A 20,493-nucleotide genomic window follows, 5' to 3' on the forward strand; every position below is an offset into this window, starting at 1 on the left:
CTCAGCATGAAAAGAATGTACATTTTTGTATTTTCTGGTGAGGCATTCTCCTTTTATTCTTTATATGTTTTGCTGAGGACAACTCTATCACTCTCTGAACAGAAGGAGAACACAGGAAATTGAAATTAGGAATACAATGGGATGGTCAAAAATTAATCCACAACACCCTGGCACCGTACAGCAGGGCAAGTACCATGCATGCTTAGAGGAAACACATTTTCTGTTGATAAAACCTGAAGAATGAAAAGCTAAAAGCATCTCAAAGAAAAGCTGTTCAAATCTGTTTATTCATGGACTGTCACACCAGAAATAACACTTTTCAAAGAAAATACCCATAAAGAAAGGGAATTTAATATTTTATGGCAAGTCATATCTCTGTGGAAATGCTCCACATTTCCTGGGCAAGCGCTATCCTGTGGGTGGCATGCTGGGCCTATGTCATTTTGTTTAAAAATAGCCCTTTTGGAATATGTTCTCATGAAAGGTTGTGTTATATTCAAAATGCTCTCCTGAAAAAAAGGTCATGCTGCCAGTTTACAGAAACAAAGAGTGAGAGTGCAGAAAACAGAAACCAAAAAGCTTCCGTTGCCTCCAAAAAAATTTCGTGCTATTTAGCAGTGCTGTTGGACCTGGGTGCATCAGCAGATTTAGCCTGGCTTTTCCTTTGGATGACTGAATGTCTGAAACTACATTTCCAGTCTTCCAGTCTTGACATCAAACTTCTGCTGACAACCTCTTTTTGTGGTGCCTAAAGCTGTGCCACTGAGTTTATAGCCCTGGGCCATCAGCACTAATCCTGCTGGGCCTGAGCTCCCATCCATGAGCCAGATAAACTTTGAATTTTCACATCTTTGTTTCCCACAAGGATTGCTCAGCTGTGAATGCCTAGAGCACACCTATTACACACAGACAGCAAGTATGGCATCAAAAAGAAGTGATGGGTCTAGACTGAGCAGCAGAGTACAGCACTCATCAAAAATGCCTGAGGCAAATATTCAAATCCTCACTCTGAAAACAGAGACCTGGACAGATCTTCATTTCCAGCATCACTGCTCTGTTGACTAGGTTCAGAAACATTTTAAGGCAGTACAGGTATCTCCCCTGCTCAGCCTGTTTTCCAATGAATAGTTAAGAAGTGCACAACTCCTAGGAAGTGCTTGGTGGCTTTGTAAGACATCCAAGAGCATGACTTGGACTACAGAGGCGATGATGAAATGCTAGGGGAGATGAGGCAGGAGACAGGCTGCTTACGTAGCAACACAGGAGACTACAGATTTAATTCCTGCAGAAATTGCCTCTTAGCAGGGAGTTATGCAACAGTAGCTTGTTCCAGAGTTTTTCAGAGACATCAAAAGAGTCAGAAAAAATGGATGGGAAAAAGTTAGTTTTTGTCCAGACAAGGGACAAGATAGTTTAAAGTGAAACTGTCAAGAAACTCTTCTATAATTATGCACCAGATATTTACCAAGTAAGAGAAAAAGAGTGTTATTACATCGCCCTTGTCAGATTTTAGTTTTCATAAAGAAAAATGGAAAGAAAAAAATAATCAAAAAGCTTTAAATAAAATCTGCACGCTTCTTGACAGCATTATCATAAGGTACTAGAGGAAGTTGTAATTTTTTTCATGTTGAGTGAAATACATTAAGGCATACTAACTAACTTGCATAAACACACAAAATCATAGCTAAAACCTCTCTGTTCCCAAAGCCTGTCAGTTTTAAACTAAAGAGTCAGGGCATCTACTGGATGAAAAATGTTTCTCAGAGTAGAAACTATGTCCAAGTAAGGAAAATAGAAATCCTGACAAATTAAATGTATTGCCATAATATGATAGGCCAGCAGAGATTCTGATGAAGTTGGTACAAAAAAAAAAGCAATTAAAAAATTACACACAATCAGAAACGGAAGCCTTTCATTGATAAATCTTGCATTGTTTTAAAAATCAATCTAAAGATGCCCCCTGTGACAAAACAAGAAGTGCTTTCACTGCTGTTCACATTAGGGAGATGAAGTGGTATCCTGGGTACCTCACAAGCATAAGTAAATTGCTTTCTCTTTCTCATCTTTTATAATAAAGAGAAATCTGGAGATGAAATTCCCAGAACAGCACCTGAATTTCAGACGTTGTAATTTTCCATGTCTGTATATTTAGTATATAATTAAAAATTAATAATTATGGGTGGGGTTTTTTAATTATTAAAATTTAATTTCTCCTTTTTGATTATTCTTTCAGGTGAAACAGCTCCGGAGTCAATGTTTGGCTTGTCATTTCTCAGCCATGAAGGTCGGTTGTGAGGCAGTCTGCACTTTTTCAAGAAGGGTGGCAGATATTAACATACTTTGTAAAGCTTAATGATGTGTAGACTTCTGAAAACACATATGAACCAAGCACAAATGAATTAGAAAATGTAAGGGCAGAGACCTCATAAACCAAAGAAAGTAAATGTGTTTTCCCATCTGTCTTTCCTTAACTCCTCTCATAATGGTTTGATACTGCCATCAGACAATATGAACTCTGTCCTTACTCAAACAATGAACAAGAGTAAACACTAATTCGAATTTAAATGATAAATGGACAATCAAATCATGGCGACCTGGAAAAGAGGAAACTGAGATGGTCTTCAACGGACATTTTTATAAATACTCCTTTAATCTTGTCCTTAAATAGAAGTCTATGCTTATCAGTGTTTTCACACTACAGAATTTTCAAATTATTAAACTAAAAAATAATAGTAGTTTACATCTTAAACTAACATTTATATGAGTAGAAAAATTTATATTCCTGTAGAAATCACACTCCTAATCTTATAAAATACTCATCTGTTGCTAGAGGATATGAAAAGAATTATACTCACACTCAAGTGGTCAGAGCAAAAAGAAGGGAACTTTATTTACTTGACCTCGCTTATATAGATTCTGGACAATTACCAGGGATTGGAGAATAAGGTTGCCACCTCTCCACCCCACTCACTAGACTAGAAGCCCATCAATTGTCCCTCCTCAGAGAGGAATGCGAAAACAACTACTTTTGTTTATGTTACAATCCTTGAGAAGACTCCACCACAAAAATGAAAGCATTCAGAAGGCTAAAACTCAAGGCAACACTCATCAAAACTGAAAATATTTATTAAATTTTATTAAATTAAGGCTCAAAATAGGTTTAACGTTTCTCTTCTCAAAAACTACTGAAGCAGTACATTATTCCTGTAGAAATGTATTCCTTTACAAAACTCAGCATTTTGAAAAGCCATGCATAAAAATACCAGCAAGTAGTCCTTTTGAGCAAATGCCTGGGAATTTTTTGCTAATAAAAGAAGAGTAACAAAATATCTTAATCTGTAAAGTACATAACTGCTTCAAGAAATAAGGGATATGAAAATGTTACAATAGTCCAAGAGATTAAAACAACAGTTAATCATAACTAAATTTATTTCTTGTAATTTGTAGTTAACATCTGTCGGATGACAGAAGAAATTTCAGTTATTACACAGTCAAGTCCTTAAAACTTATTAACAGTATGCATTTGTCCAGTTCTATAGAATTATTAATGACACTTGGTATGATTTAGATAATTTCATACCAACAAAAAATTACAATGGAAAAATAAATTAGTAACTCAGTGTTATTTATAAAAATTGGTTATGTTTCACACCCAAACCAACTCAGGTTTAATTGACCAATTCTAAATCCTGAACTCTGGACATCAGAAAAGTTTTAAAACTCCAGCTACCACTTCTGTGGCTTTGAAAAAGCTGTTTTAGAATTAAAGGACTTTCAAAAAATATGAGCAAACACTACCTGACAAATGCCTGTGAGGGAATGCTTTACCAACCCTAAGACAACATTCTGTTGTGTGCATGTTGTAAAACCAAAGCAGGAGTTAAAGGTTCTATCTTCACAAGGCAATTTCTGTCTCATCCCTGTTTCTACCCAGGGATGAAACATATAGATGTTTCTATATTTGCTGATTGACTGATGACTGGATACAGGTCTTGGCTAAACGTGCAACATGTCAAGTATTGTATTGTTAGGAAGGACGATCATAACTTTTTGAAAGGTCTGCTGAATGTTTACATTATCAATATTTTCCACTAGTCTCCATTCAGGCTCCAAAAAATGGAGCCCAGTCAACATTTGTGCTTTGCAGCTGCCACTGTGTGGGAAGTGCTAAGGTAAAGTATTCTAATTACATCTTTAGATTAGTGGTAGAATTTTGCAGAACTGCCAACAAGGAGATTGGCAAAGGAATCCAGGCCAGTAACATATACAGCAATGTGAGAGTGAAGGAGAGGATGCATGAACTGAGAACTTACCAAATGCATTTTTTTGTAGCATACTTAATCCTGGCTCGTGGTAGTTCTAATGAAATACAGCAGTAATTAGAGTAAAATGGAAATGGTTCTTAAAATTGTAATTGTAAACTTTTCTTTTTGTTTTGTTTTCCCTTCAAAATAAGGGAGGGTACAGAAACAAATCTGGTTGCCCACTAATTCCTCAGAATTAAAATTAATTTTGTGTGACCAAGAAGTGTTTTTAATTGAACATTTATTCTATGCATTAGGAAATATGCATAGAAGAAATAAGGAAAATCTCCAATGAAAAGTCAGTTAAGAAAATTAAATCTGCACATGCAGTCATTTTAAAGCCAAATTTCATCTTTACTCTCATCTCCCCAGCCCACCAGTTTGGGGATTTTTCCCCTTTATTCTAGCTCTGTTTCCATAATCAGGTGGAGCCTTGGATTCAGCAGATGCCCCTCTGTGGAGACCACATCAACATAAGGCTGTTTGCTTTTGTGACAACAGGTGCTGTGTCTTCCAGAGGGTCGGTTGGAGTTTATCTAAGAAGCTTCCTTAATGTAACAAATATCCTGCTTGTGATAAACACAGGATTGGAGTGACGGGGCAGGATGGAAAGATGGAAAAGATTCTACTGTAAATGGGAAGTCATACATAATTGTAACAATCACTAACAGGTACATGAAAAGACTGAACTAAATTGGTGAAAGAAAACTGTGTGTGAGAAAGAAGCAGACAACAAATAGGAGAGAATTCTCCCCCAGCTTGACTAAACCTTCAAATGTAGCATAGTTTACTAAAGATTTCCAAGTGAATATAGTGTTCACAAATATCTATCTACCCCCCATACCTCAGGTTGGCTACTGAAGTATTTGCCCTGGAAAACATAAGGTAACATTCTGCTGCAGCTGGACATCAGTATTTTAATGTGAAGAAATAACTGCAACCATCAAAATAACTCAGTACAGGAACACTGAGCAATCAATAAGCTCCAAAACCCACTTCTGTATTGACACAAATGTCCTGATCCCAAACTGAATTGATTAAAAATACATTAAGTAATCTTCAGTATGCCAAATATAGAAATGGCTAGTTTTCTTAGGCAAAGTATCACTTTGAGAGTTTTTATGTTATGTTTCAATTACAGATTTCAACTTAAAATAATAGACCAGTAATTTAAGATAGATATCAAATAAATTTCTGTTAGTTTTATTTCCAAGGATAATATCCCATCCTTTTTGGTTAACACTGTTGTCATTCTGTAAACCATTTGCATTCAATAATGCATTTGATATTAAACATGCACTAATATTGTCTCAAACATTAGAGGTCTGTACTAAAACAAATTACTTCAGTGGAAATGCTGCCAATGATTTCAGCTGGTGTTGAATTAAACCTACATTTATGACAAAACCTGAAAAAGGTCATCCATGAATGTTAAGAAATGGTAGATTTTTCTTATTTAGGAAGTAAAATCTCCGGATTTGACTCTAATCAAGCCAATGCCAATACAAGAAACCCTTAAAAAATATGTTCCTTTGGAATTTTTAAAGCTGAAAGCAAAATCTTCGTCTACTCTATTCCAACTGACATAGGCGGATATAGTTTTAAAAAATACATTTCTTCATGCAATAAAATGGTTTAGCTGCATTTTCAGTATCTTTCATTATTTTCTGGAGCAAATTTTGGCCTGTTTCTCATTGTGTGAAGTTTAAATGTATTGAAAGGGAGCATTACATATTTTCATGTCCTGCTGGAGCTTTCATTATTGCAGATCATTGTGAAGAGCGTAGCAATGACCTCCCATTTGTAACTGATCATCCCTCCTGAAGCAACTACACCAAAATCATTAATTCATTCTGAGATATCCTGTACACACTGAGGATTTTGGGGGAGGGTTGGAGAGAAGAATGTGGAATTTAAGGAGGAAGGCCACATTTGAATTGCACTAGCATTAAATAAAAAGAAAACAAAACCCATTGATCTCATAGGTTTATTGTGGAGCACTGAAGATCCTCATTCAATGTGGGGTGTGTGTATGTATGTATATATATATATATATATATATATATATATATATACACACACACACACACACACACACATATATTTACAAGAATCTTAGCCTGTTCTTAATATGATCCTGAGCCTTTTTTAGGGCCTGTGGTTCTCAAATACTATCTGCTGCACCACTATGCACCTTGCTAGCTCCAAAAGATGCACAGGTGTTCTCAGTGATCTGTGCACCCTCCCTCTCTCCTGGGCAGCAGCAGGAGAAAAAAACACATCTGCAGAGTCCCTCCCTAGCAGGTTACTCAGAATTACACCTGTTTCCCACAGTTCTCTCAAAGCAGCAGCGCCATGAGCTACTGTCCAGCGTAAGAAAAGAAGACATCAAGTGTTTATATATGCAATGAGAAAAAACCCCATCCCTCTTAAAGTAGCAGAAATTATTCTTTACAGATTGTTCTGCTAATTGATTACTAAGAAAGTTACAAAGGGCTGATAATTTTTTTTCAGGGAGGATCTACAGGATGACCATTTGATTCCTATTCAAAATTTTTAATCTATGTTTTAATATTTCATTGATTTATTTTTAATCTAAATAATTTGAGTTATTTAGGCATTAAATCACACCTGTAATATACATTTTTCTTATGTAACTGCTTTTAATCTGCAGGTCCACTATACTATGTGTTGGTTGGCTGAGTGTTCTATTTCTATACAAAATCTCCACCACCAAAATCTCCCAAGCAAATTACAGGTAAGATTAAGCAATATATAACTTATAGGACAGTTCACAGAATGGGACAGGTTGGAAGGGACCATCAGCTCCAGTCTCCCTGCTCAAGCAGGGTCATCCCAGAGCACACAGCACAGGATTGTGTCCAGACAGTTCTTGGATATCTCCTGCAAGGGAGACTCCACACCCTCTCTAGACAATCTGTTCCAGTGTTTGCTCATTAAACAGGAAAGAAATTCTTCCTTGTGTTCAGGTGGAACTTCCCAGCCACCAGCTCCTGCCCGTTCCTCCTGTGCCATTGCTGGGCCCCAGGGAGCAGAGCCTGGTCCATCCCCTGAGCCCTCCCTGCAGACACTGACACACAGGGATGAGACCCCCCTCAGCCTCATCTTCTGGAGGCTGAACAGGCCCAGCTCCCTCAGCCTTTCCTCACTGAGGTGTTCCAGTCCCTCCATCATCTTTGTCACCCTCCACTGGATCTGCTCCAGGAGCTCCCTGTCTCTCCTGTCCTGAGGAGCTCAGAACTGGACACAGCACTCCAGGTGATCCTCACCAGGGCTGAGCAGAGGGGCAGGATCCCCTCCCTGACCTGCTGGCAGTGCTCTCCCCAGTGCACCCTAATGAGTGGAGCTCCTGCTACTGTTTATAACACACAGCTTTTTTAGTACATGCAAACATTACATTTTGCATTTGAAATTTATGGGGGGAACACTTGCTATATAAAATAAAGTTGGAATTTGTTTAAGGATAAAAGAGAATCTATCTTCCATCACAGCTCTTCCTCTATATCACTGTAATGACTCAGGTTTTATAACACTTGTCTGGAGAACATCAGGAATCTTCACTACTATCAAACACCTACCAGGAGATTACAGTATTGCCAGAGCAATTGCTCCACTTTTGTTCCTGAAACAGCCATTCTATTGCAGCTGTTAACTGGAACACTGTGATAGAAGCCTTTGTCAGAGTCCCCAATAATTAACATCACTGACAGGCATCTAAAACCTGCAACAACAGTCCCATCTTAGAGACACAGCTTTTGGAAATAAGCTTAAAAAAAATCTGTTGTAGCCAATGAGGATGAAACCAAAGGATGTATCCACAATGAAAGTGTCAGTCTGCGTATCTGGCACACTTTCTAGATATATAGTAAAAGTAGTTAATTTAAAAGAAAATAAAAGAAACTTTAAAACTTCCATAAGCTACATGGATTGTAAGCATTATAATTAATTCAGATTCCAGTTTAATATTTTAAAACTTATCTATCATTACCACACAATTTATTCCTTAACTTCCTGCTGTATACAAATGACATTTTAAATTTGCTATAACATTGTAAAACTCTGGGAAAATAATCAAAATATGTAAAATTATATATTAATAGAGGTTTCTGCAGGACTTTTAAAAAAGGAGAAAAACAAAATACTGAAGAATTTAATTATTATTTTAGCAAGTGGAAGTAGAGATCAATTCATAGCACACATACATAACAGAACAGGAGAACTTTAAAAAGAACAGCACATTTAAAATTTTTTAAAGCACAATGTGAGGGAATGTTTTTAACTTAGTGTAAGCATAAAGCACCTTGAAAAAAATCTATTAGTAAAAGCACTAGCTTTTAAAGCTTTACTAGTGAGCCTTTAATATCACAAAACATTGTATTACATATTTTAACATCCTCCCAAGCCTTTTAGGGCAAAAAATGTCATAACATAAACATCTGGATCTATTCCACATATTTTCTCTTAAGCCAAAGCCTAAATGTAGAATGCTTCTGTTTTCTACAACAAAGCTTCAAAATGACACACAAATGCAGCTCTTGAAAATAATGATGGAATAGCTGCATCCCAATAATGTGTCTGTTGCCCAAATTTATTCTAACCAATGTGTTTGAGTAGGAGTTGTACCCTCAGAAAACTGCATAATTTCCTGAGCATGTTTTTACCTTGTCTGGCTTGTGAGCTTAAAGCCAACTATGGATTCCTTATTCAGGCCAACTGCTTCAATGTTGATCACATCATCCACTTCTGGCTCCGTGGCAGTGAGCACCAATGGAAACTTCCAAAGGCCTCCAGCAGTACACTGAATTACAATGGTTGCCTCATTCCTTAAAATTTCAGATAAAAACAGTCAATACATAGAAAAACATTATAAAACATGAACTGATTAATCTACAAAAAAAAATCTCTGAGTGTGCAGAAGTAAACTGCAGTAAAATGAAAATACAAATTACTTTAAACCAGAGTACATTCCTAATTTTGCATGGCATAGCACATATCAGGTAAACTTGACTGGAATATAGATTAAATAGTGCAAAATATCTACAGCAAATTACAAGAAAGAACATAATATGGAAGTGACATTTCTGGCACAGCCATGAGATTTTATTCTTCTTCTGCTTGCTCTCTTTTGAATTAAAAAAAAAAAAAAAAAAAAAAAAAGCCAAAAAAACCCCACCTACATTTATTTTAATCATTATTCTCTATTTACTGTGATGTTAGAGGAGAATTTTGTCCAGAACATATTAGCAGTTCATAATAGAATCAAATAGATCTGACAAAGGTCTGTGTACTTAAGAAAAATGCCAGACTCTGATGCCTTTGGACTGTCTAAGAGAGCTGGTGCTGTAGATTCTGAAGATAACAAAACCAATTAATTGCAGCCATTGAGTCCTCTGCACGAAGCCTAAGTCTCAAGTACATAAAGATAAAAAAATCCAAACCAAATTAAAAAAATAAAATAAAATAAAGACGAGTAGAAATGAAAAGGCTTTCTAAATTCACCTCCTTCTGACACAATGACACTGGATCGGGTGGGTGGATCGTTCTTCCGAAAGGTTTGCTCTTTGTTTATTTCATTAAACTTCTGGACTACTGCAAATGAAGAGTAACCTCCTGCTTCCTAAAGATAACTTTTTTCATGCAATTCATGATACTCAGCAGTGACTGCTCCCTAACACTCCTGGTAATGTTGGGACTTTGGATTTACTGTGTGCCTAAAGGTCACTAAAGCTTCTCTTCAGCCTCCTCCTGACCAACATTTGACTGTACCCAAAGGAAGGGGCAAATTCCTTCTCTCCAAAAAAATCTCACTTCAACAGTTTCCTTTAAAGAAGGGAGATGTTCTTATGTAAATCAAAGCACACACATCATGTCACATCACAATTATAAAAAAGGAGAATAATTTCCTGCGGATCATTGTTACTGGGGCAGTAGAAACTAATTTCAAATTCAACTATTTCACCAAGTCAAAGAATATGCACACATGCTTGTCTAGATAAAGTTTTCCATGACTGAGAGACCATCTTGTTTGTATGTTTTTTATGAATTATGAGAACAAATAATTTTCATTGGAAGTCTTTCAATGCTCCAATGTTTAGAAGTAAAATGATGCACACACAGACTATGGAAGTAACTCAACAGGACTATCTCACAGGCATTAAAAAGAAACACTGTTAGTTTTAACACCAAAGACATTATACTGAGAAGCAGCAAGGGACAAAATCTAAACCAATAGATCTCAGAGGTGAAAAAAAAATGAGGAAAAGAATGCAGGGAAATGATTATATAAGTAAGAGTGAACAGACAGGATTCCATTACAAGTTCTTTTGGTAGCAAGGAATAGGATCTTACCTCATTGGTTTGCTAGGTGCAAACACTACATTAAAGATCAGTGTTACAATTCTGGATTCTGTATCCCATTCTTTTTCAACCAGCTGCAAACCAATCAAAGACTCAAGCTGAGATCTAATTTCATCTGATTGATATTGCAATTCATACAGAAACTCCAGTGTTGCAGAGGAACCTAAATGATACAGGAGAAAAATATCAGCCTGTGTGTGCTGTAATTTCACACAGTTGGTTGGCTCAGTGTTACAATTCTCCCATTTGTTACTAAAAATGACAAATAAGTAAAACTAGAAATTATCTAAAACCTAAGTGATTTCCTTCTGACTGCATAACAAAATCTTCCCATTTCGTATGACAGGCTATATAGTTTCCATCAAAATAGAAGCTGGAAAAGTCACTTGGGATATGTGAATTGTAATAGTGATATTGCTCTGGCTGGTAAGATACCTCTAGTTCATCAGCCAAATGAAAATTTCATAATACTCTTTTTGAGTAATGCCATTGGGACAATTGAAAAAAAAAATCATTAAGGACATCAATGCCATTGATGGCTGCAAGCCTGAGAAACAGAATACAGAGAAATAGTGAAGATGCCACCAGCAGCCTCTTCTCTTATTCCCTGAGGCAGCTATGAAAAGGCCAAGTACTAATGACATAAAAATAAACAGCTGAGCTTCTTGAATCAAATGTCTCCTCCAGCTGTAATAAAGGAAACTGAGATATTCAGTATAAAATAGTAATCTGTGCACAGAAGGGAACATTTCTATGAGGAAAAGAATCTCAAGCTGCTAATCCATTTAAAAGCTTTACACATTTTATGGATGAGAAGTGTTTTAACACAACCACTACCTCCTACAGGAGGTTTCATTTTACTATGACCACCTATCTCAGGGCACATTTTGAACTTGCAGAGCGAGGACAAATGTACAGAACTGCTGTGTGTGCATCCCTGAACACATATCCTGGCTGCATAGTACAGAGTTAATTCCCAAGGCCTTCTGATTCAGAATTATAAAATATAGACAACAGATTTGTTTATGTAAAAAGTCCAAGAGATGTTGGAGAAAATCTTAGTTTGGTACTTCCAATCTGTAAAACCACCCAAATTTAAGCGAGTATGGAGATGTCTTCCCACGCTTCTAGTCCTTTGTCCTTCTCTGAAATGCACAATTTCCTCTTCCCACTTCAGCAGCTAAGAGGAGGTGTGAACTTTTGTTGCTCCATTTTTATAACACAAAGATTAACTCTAAGAAATGTACTAGCTTATTGTGAACCATTTGTAACTCTTTAAAGTAGACTGCTCACAGACCTCAGTACAATATGTGGTAGAGTAGAATCACACAGATGTAAGCAAACTATGTCCAGCATATGGAATTATCCATCATAGATTAGGTACACACTGAGTACCAAAATACAGGATTTCCATGTATCGATCCATATATGCAGGAACTTCATTACAATAAATGTAATTTGTTAAAATGAAATTCAACATGAACATTTTCTCCTACAGTCTATAAAATTTAGGGCCATCCTACATTGTTTCATGCTTGCCGTTTTTCCATTTGAAAAATGTAATGTTTATGTCACGCATTCAGATTCCAACACGCACCAAGGCTTTTAGGAGTCACTCTTGACAAATGCTAGAACATTAAGATTCAGATGCTGACAATCAGTGGAAGAGAAAGGATGACACAATCTGGAGCATTTCACATTAAAAAAAAAAAAATTTGCAGCTGTTGAACAGATGCTTCTTTCAGCAGTTATATCACACAATGCTACCCAGGAAAAGCTTATTTTATAGTTCAGGTGTTAGGAAGACAACGTTGGGAACTGCATGCTACTTTTAATATCCAAAGACATTTGGGTTTGGTTTGACAACGTTTTAGTCGGGAGCAATTAAATCTAATTTTTTTGTGTGTTCCAGGCTGTTTTGCGACCTGTTCTATGCTTATATTAAGTAATTAGTTAAAATATTTTATACTTCTAACATTTAAGAAAAAAATGATGCATTTATGGATGCCAGTATTTGAAACCTTGTTATATTGGTCCCTTCAGCTCATTTTGATCTAGACTGCTGATCTAGTTTAGCACTGCTAAAAAATGTAAAACATATTTTTCATCACAGCTGCCCTGAAGACTCCTATATTATCATGCTGTGGGAATTCTCTGTGAAATGTTAATATTTGATTCTAGCAATCCTGTAATACATGTGCTGCCTAAACAAACTGGCAGAACCTAGAAGAAAAAAGAAAGTTATGAAACAGCTAGGAAATTGTCCAATTTGTCAAAAATTCAGAGTTCTCTTGACTCTTAAAATTCCTAGTGTCAATTTAAATGGCAGAAGATATAAAACATGGAAATAGCACTAACACTTTTTTTAAAGCAAAGTCAAATACAATATAACATACTGCTCAAACAGGCCTTGACCCTTTAGGCCCAGCTCTTTGTATTCTTTCATTCAGTTTTCTCTTCATTTCAGTTCAGTTTTCTTTTTAAAAATCACAGCTTTTAATGCAGGCAAAATTCTTGTTTTATCTAATGCAAGATGTAAAATACACATGCAAATATAAAAGTATACCCCAATTAATCCACTCGTGTTCTGTAAATAGAGAGCAGCAGGGAGAGCTTAAGCCACATCTGACTCAACATAGAGATATTTATCAATCCAAACACTGGGAAGATATAAGCATGTTATTAATATACAGCTAGCTAAATCTAGGGAATAGAAATTCTGATTATAAAAATAAAATAAAAATTATTACTATACTTCTTCCTATTTTCCAAATAATATCTTGCCTTATTTAAGTAAGAAGAGAAAATATATTCTGAGGTAATTATCCCGTGACAAATTTTCCAAGTTTTTTTTATCATTAAACATTTTTTCTTTTGAAAGTCAATTAATCTCAGTCTTCAAGCGCTCTCATTTGGGTAAATAAAGATTACTAAAAATGGTGGTATGCATTTAAGCAACACTGGTGTATGCAGAGCTACTGAAGCATCTATGTTTAAAAACCAACCAGGTTTTTCAGCTATACAGCACTATGACCTGGCTGTCATTTATTTGCAAGTTCTAGTAAGGAACACTGCTTCAAAAGCTCTGGAATAAAAGTGTTGGGGTTTGTTTAAGTAGCCTCTAAGAAGATGAAAGGATATAGACCGCTTTTTAAAAAAAAAATTATTATATGACTCATAAGACTTACAGCATGAAAACTCCAAGGATTTTACACTCTGGGCATACAAACTGGGGAAATGTGAATTTTTGTAACTGCTAGATTTACTGTAAAACTAATTAATAGATGCATGTGTCTAAAATTAATGCATCTAAAATTTAAAGAACTATTCCAACAGGTTCACAAAATAGGAATCTTAGAATTTTAAATAATATTTAATAAATAATATTTGGAAAAGAACCTGCATTCAAGGTTCAAAAGAAGCAATAACAAAGATATCTCTAGATGGATCTATTGCCTACAGAAGGCAGCGAAAGGCCCACTGGATATTTCTGATCTCAAACAGAGTTTCACCATGTCAGGAGAGAAGCATTTGTACCTCCCTTCTGTTTCTGAAGAGGAGTGTTTGATTTCACTGAGGACCAGCTCATTAAACCCTGCATTTCTTGATAAAAATCTCATGGCCACAGGCCTGGGAGGCTGCAGTGCCCTGTGGATCTCCAGGGGAGATGTGGCTGTCTGAGCTCTCCACAAACAGCGCTTAACCCGTGGCACACTTGGTGACATCGACCTGGCAAAGGGACCCACTTTACTTTCACACTGTCTCCCATTTCCAATGAGACAGATAGAAATTAAGTGGTGATGGAAACATGTTCAGACTGCAAAAGTGCTTGTCTTCATTGCGGAGGCTTTTCCTTGAATGGATGCAGTAAAACAGAGATACAAGTGAATTCATTTAACTGCTCTTATTTGCAGTCATTTCATAAAGCAGGGAAGCACAATCACCAAATACAAACATGTAATTAAAGCCCGGGCATTCATAAATTTGCAGTTTCATGCTTTGCATAAACCAGATTAAACATTTTCAATTGATGCTGAATGTAACACTGTACTCACACTGATATTTTTCACTGGTTCTGACAATTTTCCAAGGCTGTGTCCATTGTGAACCTGACACCTAACAAAGATTTCTTCCCCTCTTGATCTAATCATCCCCAAACTGCTAACACAGAAGGTATAAAATCAGATGTTAACTACTTATATCTACCAGGTATCTGGAATATAATTTCACCTTCCAAATATTTTGAAATATTTTCCTTCATAGCCCCTTTCAGGTCTCATCTGACACTTGTTCCTTTCCTGCTTCTCCATTGTCTTCCAGGAGTTTTCACATAAACACTGCTGGAACTAAGGAGGCAGTGGGGAATGAACTTTAAATATGCAGTTCTGCCTCTCCAGCAAAAGTAGAGGCAGACAGAACACTTTATTGTACAGCATATTAAATAATTTGAGTACTGTTTTCAAGTAAATATTCAAATAAACAGCAAAAAGTGAATTGCAAGAGTAATAAAGGAAAAAAAGCAAAACAAAGTTTAGCGGTTAAGAATATCCTAACACTGAAGTAGACATCATGTGGGTAGTAAGACATGAGATCTCAGCTGAAAATGAGGTATCTGTTTCTCACTGTCATAACCACAGGATAATAGCAACAGAATAAACAAATTACAACCCCCCCCCCCCCCCCACCAAAGACCTGTCTGTAATTAAATATGCCTTTCACCAGGTTTCTTCATACAGGTACAAAAGAGCTGTATATGGAGCATTACAAATATAAACAAAGATAACTTTACTAAATCCCAAACACCAAATTAAACTCATAGAAATTAATGGATAAAAAGCATGATCTCCTTCTGTTGATAATAAAATTATTGATCCTCACAGTAATCCAAGGAAATTCTCAACATAGGCATGCATATGTATCTTTATATCTCTTCTCTGCAAGTTTTTCTCTTTCCCTATCCAGTCAAAAATTTTCATCCATATCTTCAAGGCTATACAAAATTCCTCTCTTATCCACATCTTTTTTTTACCCTGCAACCCACTGCCTATTTCCTTAGTGACAACTGGAATGCTCCTTTCCTAAATTTTCTCTTACATTCAATTTTTCTGTTTCCTAATTTTTCTCTTTCAAAACACTCCTTTTAAAGAGTTATCTACTTCTAAAACAAGTTTCTACCATAAGGAAGCAGCAAAAAGCATTCCTCCCATTCTTTTTTTTTTTTTTTTTTTTTTTTGAATGTCAAAACTGCATAGTTTAGTGAATGAAATGGAAGCTTGTGAATCCATTTCATGTATAGGAAACACATGGTGTGCATATAGCATTGTTCCTTGCAGCTTGTTTCCATATACTCCCTCCCTCTGGATCCCCTTTTCCCTAATTCTCTTTTTACTTTGTCTCCATACATCCCTTTCAAAACTTTCTTTATTCTCATATTACTTGCATAGTAAGTTGAAACAAAAACCTCAGAAAAACCAAAAGGATTCTCTTCAGCCCAAAGGATCTCACATTATTTGCCTTTGATCTGGCATTCGACTCAGATTTGTACACAACCCTATAAATTCATGCTATAAAGGAAACCATGAAAATTTATTTCTTCATAAACATTATAATCCTTTTTCAACAAGTTCCCTTTTTTATTCAGCCGTGTCTTCATTTAACTGGAAACTTTCGCAGATAATGATCACATCTGTAGATTGGCACAGAAACATCAAAGCAGCTTCCTCAGGAATGTATCTCATGGTTTAGTCTTAATTCACACAGACATTATTTTTTCCATGACACACAGAGTAATTTGCCCCACTTTCAATGTTGCCCAAAGAAATCAGTAACAACACAAGTTGACTTTTAACCTAACCATTCTATTTGAATTGGCACACACGGGGGCTAAATTGAAAACCCATGTCACCGTTTTTGCAATAGTTCTTGACACTTTTACACTACACTATTGTCTGTAACAAAAACATGCACTTTTTCTCTTCTAGCTCTTTTTAATATACAAAACTGAGCCACAGAGAGTGGAACACAGCCCCTGATCACTAGGGTCACATTTTCCTCGCCCAACAGATTGCATTCAGTTACATGTAGGATGGAACATTTATCACACAGGGTAGTGTAAATTCCTCTACTATATGACATTTAATCTCGTGGGAGGTACCCACTCGTGTCAATTCTTGGCTATAAATCAAGCTTCATAATGAATAAAAGTTTTGTGTAGTAAATTTCTGAGGTTTCACTCTTGTCTTCCTCAGCTGGCTTGAAGAAAGAGTGATGACTCAAGGTTATCACTTCATTCAAAATTCTGTGGTGATTCTATGTAACTTCTATTACTTGTCTTAGAGATTCAATATCTACCTGTATCTCCAAAGCTTCACATCAAAATGTTCTTAAACTGTCAAAACAACAGGCCTGATGCAGTAATTTATAAAAACAGAAAGTTTTATACATTTTACAAAACAACGGGGGGAAGTCAGTTGGGGGATTTTTGTATCATGTTCTGTTGGAAATGTGTAGTGTGGGTGAGAAGAAGGAGATCTAGAGATAATTACTTCATTTTCTGTAAGAACAACAAAACTTGAACAATGCTATTTCAGAAACAGAAGACAAGGACAAAGAATTTTATCACAGAAATGACAATAGAATGTAATAACCTGGAAATAGAAGAGCATTTGGGATAGGGTGGTTTTTGCATGCATGTGGTTTTTTATTACAGTCACTGTCAGATAAATTTTCTGAGACAAATTTAGGTGCATAAATCCTCTGCATTCCATCACAAAAAGCATTCAAACACAGCTGAGAGACAGGAGACCACTGTCCCAGAAAAGCCTAAGAAGTTAGCATCTTAAGGGGTTTGACTAGCAATGCTTTGTTGGCATCCCATAAATAATGAGAAAATAAATCAGAAAAAGTGGAAATTAATGCAGACAGATCATTGTTAAGTGTTGTGATGTTCTGGAAGGACAGTTTAGGTCTTATAGAGCTGTGTTGGCCCTAAAGAAGCTTCCCCAAAATATCTTTACAAAACAAGGTTGTAGTGGTTCTGTTTCTATTGGAATACTTTCTTATCATTCAACCAAAAAGATTACAGGAAATTCTGTGAGCAAGTAAGGGGAGAAACGGCAATCACAAACATATACGGCATATCACAAACTAAAGTAATTAATACAGCTTCCAGCTAATTATATTGCCTAAGTTTTTCTTATCCACTAGCTCAAATAATTTTAAGCGATATCTGTTTGTGTGCTCTTGTTTCAGACATTATTTGGGTTAGTCAAGCAGTTCTTTTGGACTTCTCCTGTTTCCTGGATCTACATCATACTGAAAAGTAGCACTGGAAGAATTTCATTATTTCTGGTTTTGTATTATTTATTGTTTTTGCAATTTTGTGAAGCTGAAAAAATAACTTCAGATTAGTTTCTAATTGATCTGGTTCACTTTAAGTGTTGAATATTTAAATTGAGCCTGAATTTGTATAAGTATCAGAAAGTAATTTTAATTAACATAATGATGATTCTCATTCCTAAGGCTTACGGATTTTAGCATTTGATAAAATGGCAAGGAAATAGAAATGACTGACTACTGTAAAGAGAAATAAAAGTTCCCCACTGCCTGCTCACAAATTCTTTCTTTGCCAGTATTTGTCGTTATTGTTCTAGTTATAGTAAGAAATAGCAGTTGGAGGGTTTGCTTATGAGATAAAAAATGTGCTTTATTTTTTCTCTTTTTTCTTAATGGACGCAGTGACAGCCTTGTATATCAACAAGAACTATTTGACCTTCTTCATTACAATGCCTGGCATTATTCCAGCTCAATAATGGAAATAAACAATACATCAAATCTCTCCCATGCTTCACATATAAACAAAGAAACAAGCAGGCAGATGTAAACAAAAATTATGTAGCTGACAAAATAATCCATCTAAGACTTTCAGTTTTCCTCTGATGTTTTATACTTTGACTTCTACTGGTTCTCTGCTTTACATCAGGAGTTGTCACCCCTAACAACAAAGCAATAATAACAGTGTCTCAATTGTTGGTTCACCCCCTTGTCAACAGTTTCATTTTGCCATTGATCACTGCTTTCATCAACTCTTAATCCAAAACAAACACTTTGTTATCCTTTCTTTTATTTCTTGCATAGGAAGAAAATCTAATTTATATAGATATAATTTTTTCATCTTCAAGGATAATTTCAAAAATAATGCCACAGTTATTCTGACAATACAGAAATGGCTTAAGTAGGATACAGGGACACCTTCATCATTATTATCTTTTCCATACTGCTTTCAATATTAACCTGCTACACTTTATCAGCAATCACATTAGCATCTCTGGATGAGAGATCAAATCTATAAAGATATCTTGTCTCCAAAGATTTCTTTGGTCATACCGGATTTTATTGACCTTATATCTTAAAGGTGAGCCTCCTGATCCAGATCCATCACATTAAATGGGAATTTACTGTAATCCATACCACACAAAATCCTGCTGGGAACAGAAAACAGTAATGTGTGTTTGGATATGTGTTTATTCTTTGCTGGTTTCAAAGAGCTGCTTTAATGAAATGAAAGAAAATAGAGCCTTTTGTATATTCTGATTAATTTCAGGAATATTAGGTAGTTGTTATAAAGGTTTTATAAACAGTTAAACAAAGGGAACAGATACACTTTGTATAATGAATGCCAATGTACATTATGGATTAGCATATGTGGAAAATGTTATTTCAATCTCAGGTGCAGTAGATCTGTGCATCTGTTTAGTCTGAGCTCAGAATGGCTCTAAAACTTGGTCATAACCTAAACCAACCTCATACCTGAGCTACCCTACAGAACCTGGGCAACCCTACTCCCCTCCAAGGTAACTGTCATGAAACCTGCCCAGAAATAATTACACAGGAGCAAGGAGCTCAGACCAGCTGCTGGGCTGTGAGGACAGCTAAGAATTAATAGAGATGAGGGAAGTTAATCAGAAATACTCAGCCCTCACAGCTGGCTTATGAGATAAATTGAAGCAATTGAAAGGGAAAGGTTACAAAGGACCGCTACAAACACAAAATGTTGTGAATGTCAAATGTCAGTCAAACATCCATAGCTGATTTGTGAATGTTCAATTTTTTTTTTAGAAGATTGTAGAAAATTAAATATGTTTTGTATTCCCCATTGAATATTTAAACTAAAAAATAGCAAACTTCACACTTGTTTGGATGAATTTCAACTCTTAAATTTCCTTTAGTGAAAAAGCTATCTTTAGAGCCATATGTAAAAAAACAGATTAAAAATACATTTAGGGTGAAAATATGCATTTAATGCAACTGAAAATTATTTTTTAAAAGGGCCATGGTGTATATGCTATGTCTAAAATATTAAGCTTTCATTATTTTATTCCTGAAACTTTGCTGACTTCTAAACAACGTCATTGGAGCTAGACGGTATCTAGACTGCACCCTCTTTCTTAAGAAATTGTAGTAGCTTTCTGTGTCAAATTCACTCTTCTGTATTGGATGAAATTGAATTTTTTATGTAAAAAACGTGCTTGAAGATTTCTCACTTTAAAGGAATTTATACTTGTCCAAATAATTTAAATACTGAAGCACAGTATTAGCTGTTTAAATCTGATCTGCCAGTAATTATCATCATTTATCCTTGGATGTAAAAACTGCTTACTACACATCACACAGGCACTCTGATGAATCACTCTTTCAGAAGAGAAAAAAAATGAAGAACAGTGTGCCAGACTGTTATCTTAAAGGTTTAGACTTATTTATGTTATAACTGGTAGACTGCAGAAAGCTCAGATAGTACCATTTAATTTGCTTC

General features: G+C 35.8%; 1 protein-coding gene across 1 annotated transcript in view; it reads right to left on the reverse strand.

Annotated features, from left to right (window-relative positions):
- The window catches only part of CFAP47 (cilia and flagella associated protein 47), a 267,594-nt gene that overhangs the window by 11,131 nt on the left and 235,970 nt on the right, over positions 1-20,493 (reverse strand). The window contains exons 61-62 of the mRNA XM_040055880.1: positions 10,674-10,845; positions 8,987-9,148 (exon numbers count right to left, since the gene is read on the reverse strand). Coding sequence (XP_039911814.1) covers positions 8,987-9,148; positions 10,674-10,845 — 334 coding nt within the window. The remainder of the gene's footprint in view (positions 1-8,986; positions 9,149-10,673; positions 10,846-20,493) is intronic.

The sequence above is a fragment of the Hirundo rustica genome, chromosome 2, assembly GCF_015227805.2.
Source record: "Hirundo rustica isolate bHirRus1 chromosome 2, bHirRus1.pri.v3, whole genome shotgun sequence".
Taxonomy (NCBI): Eukaryota; Metazoa; Chordata; class Aves; order Passeriformes; family Hirundinidae; genus Hirundo; species Hirundo rustica.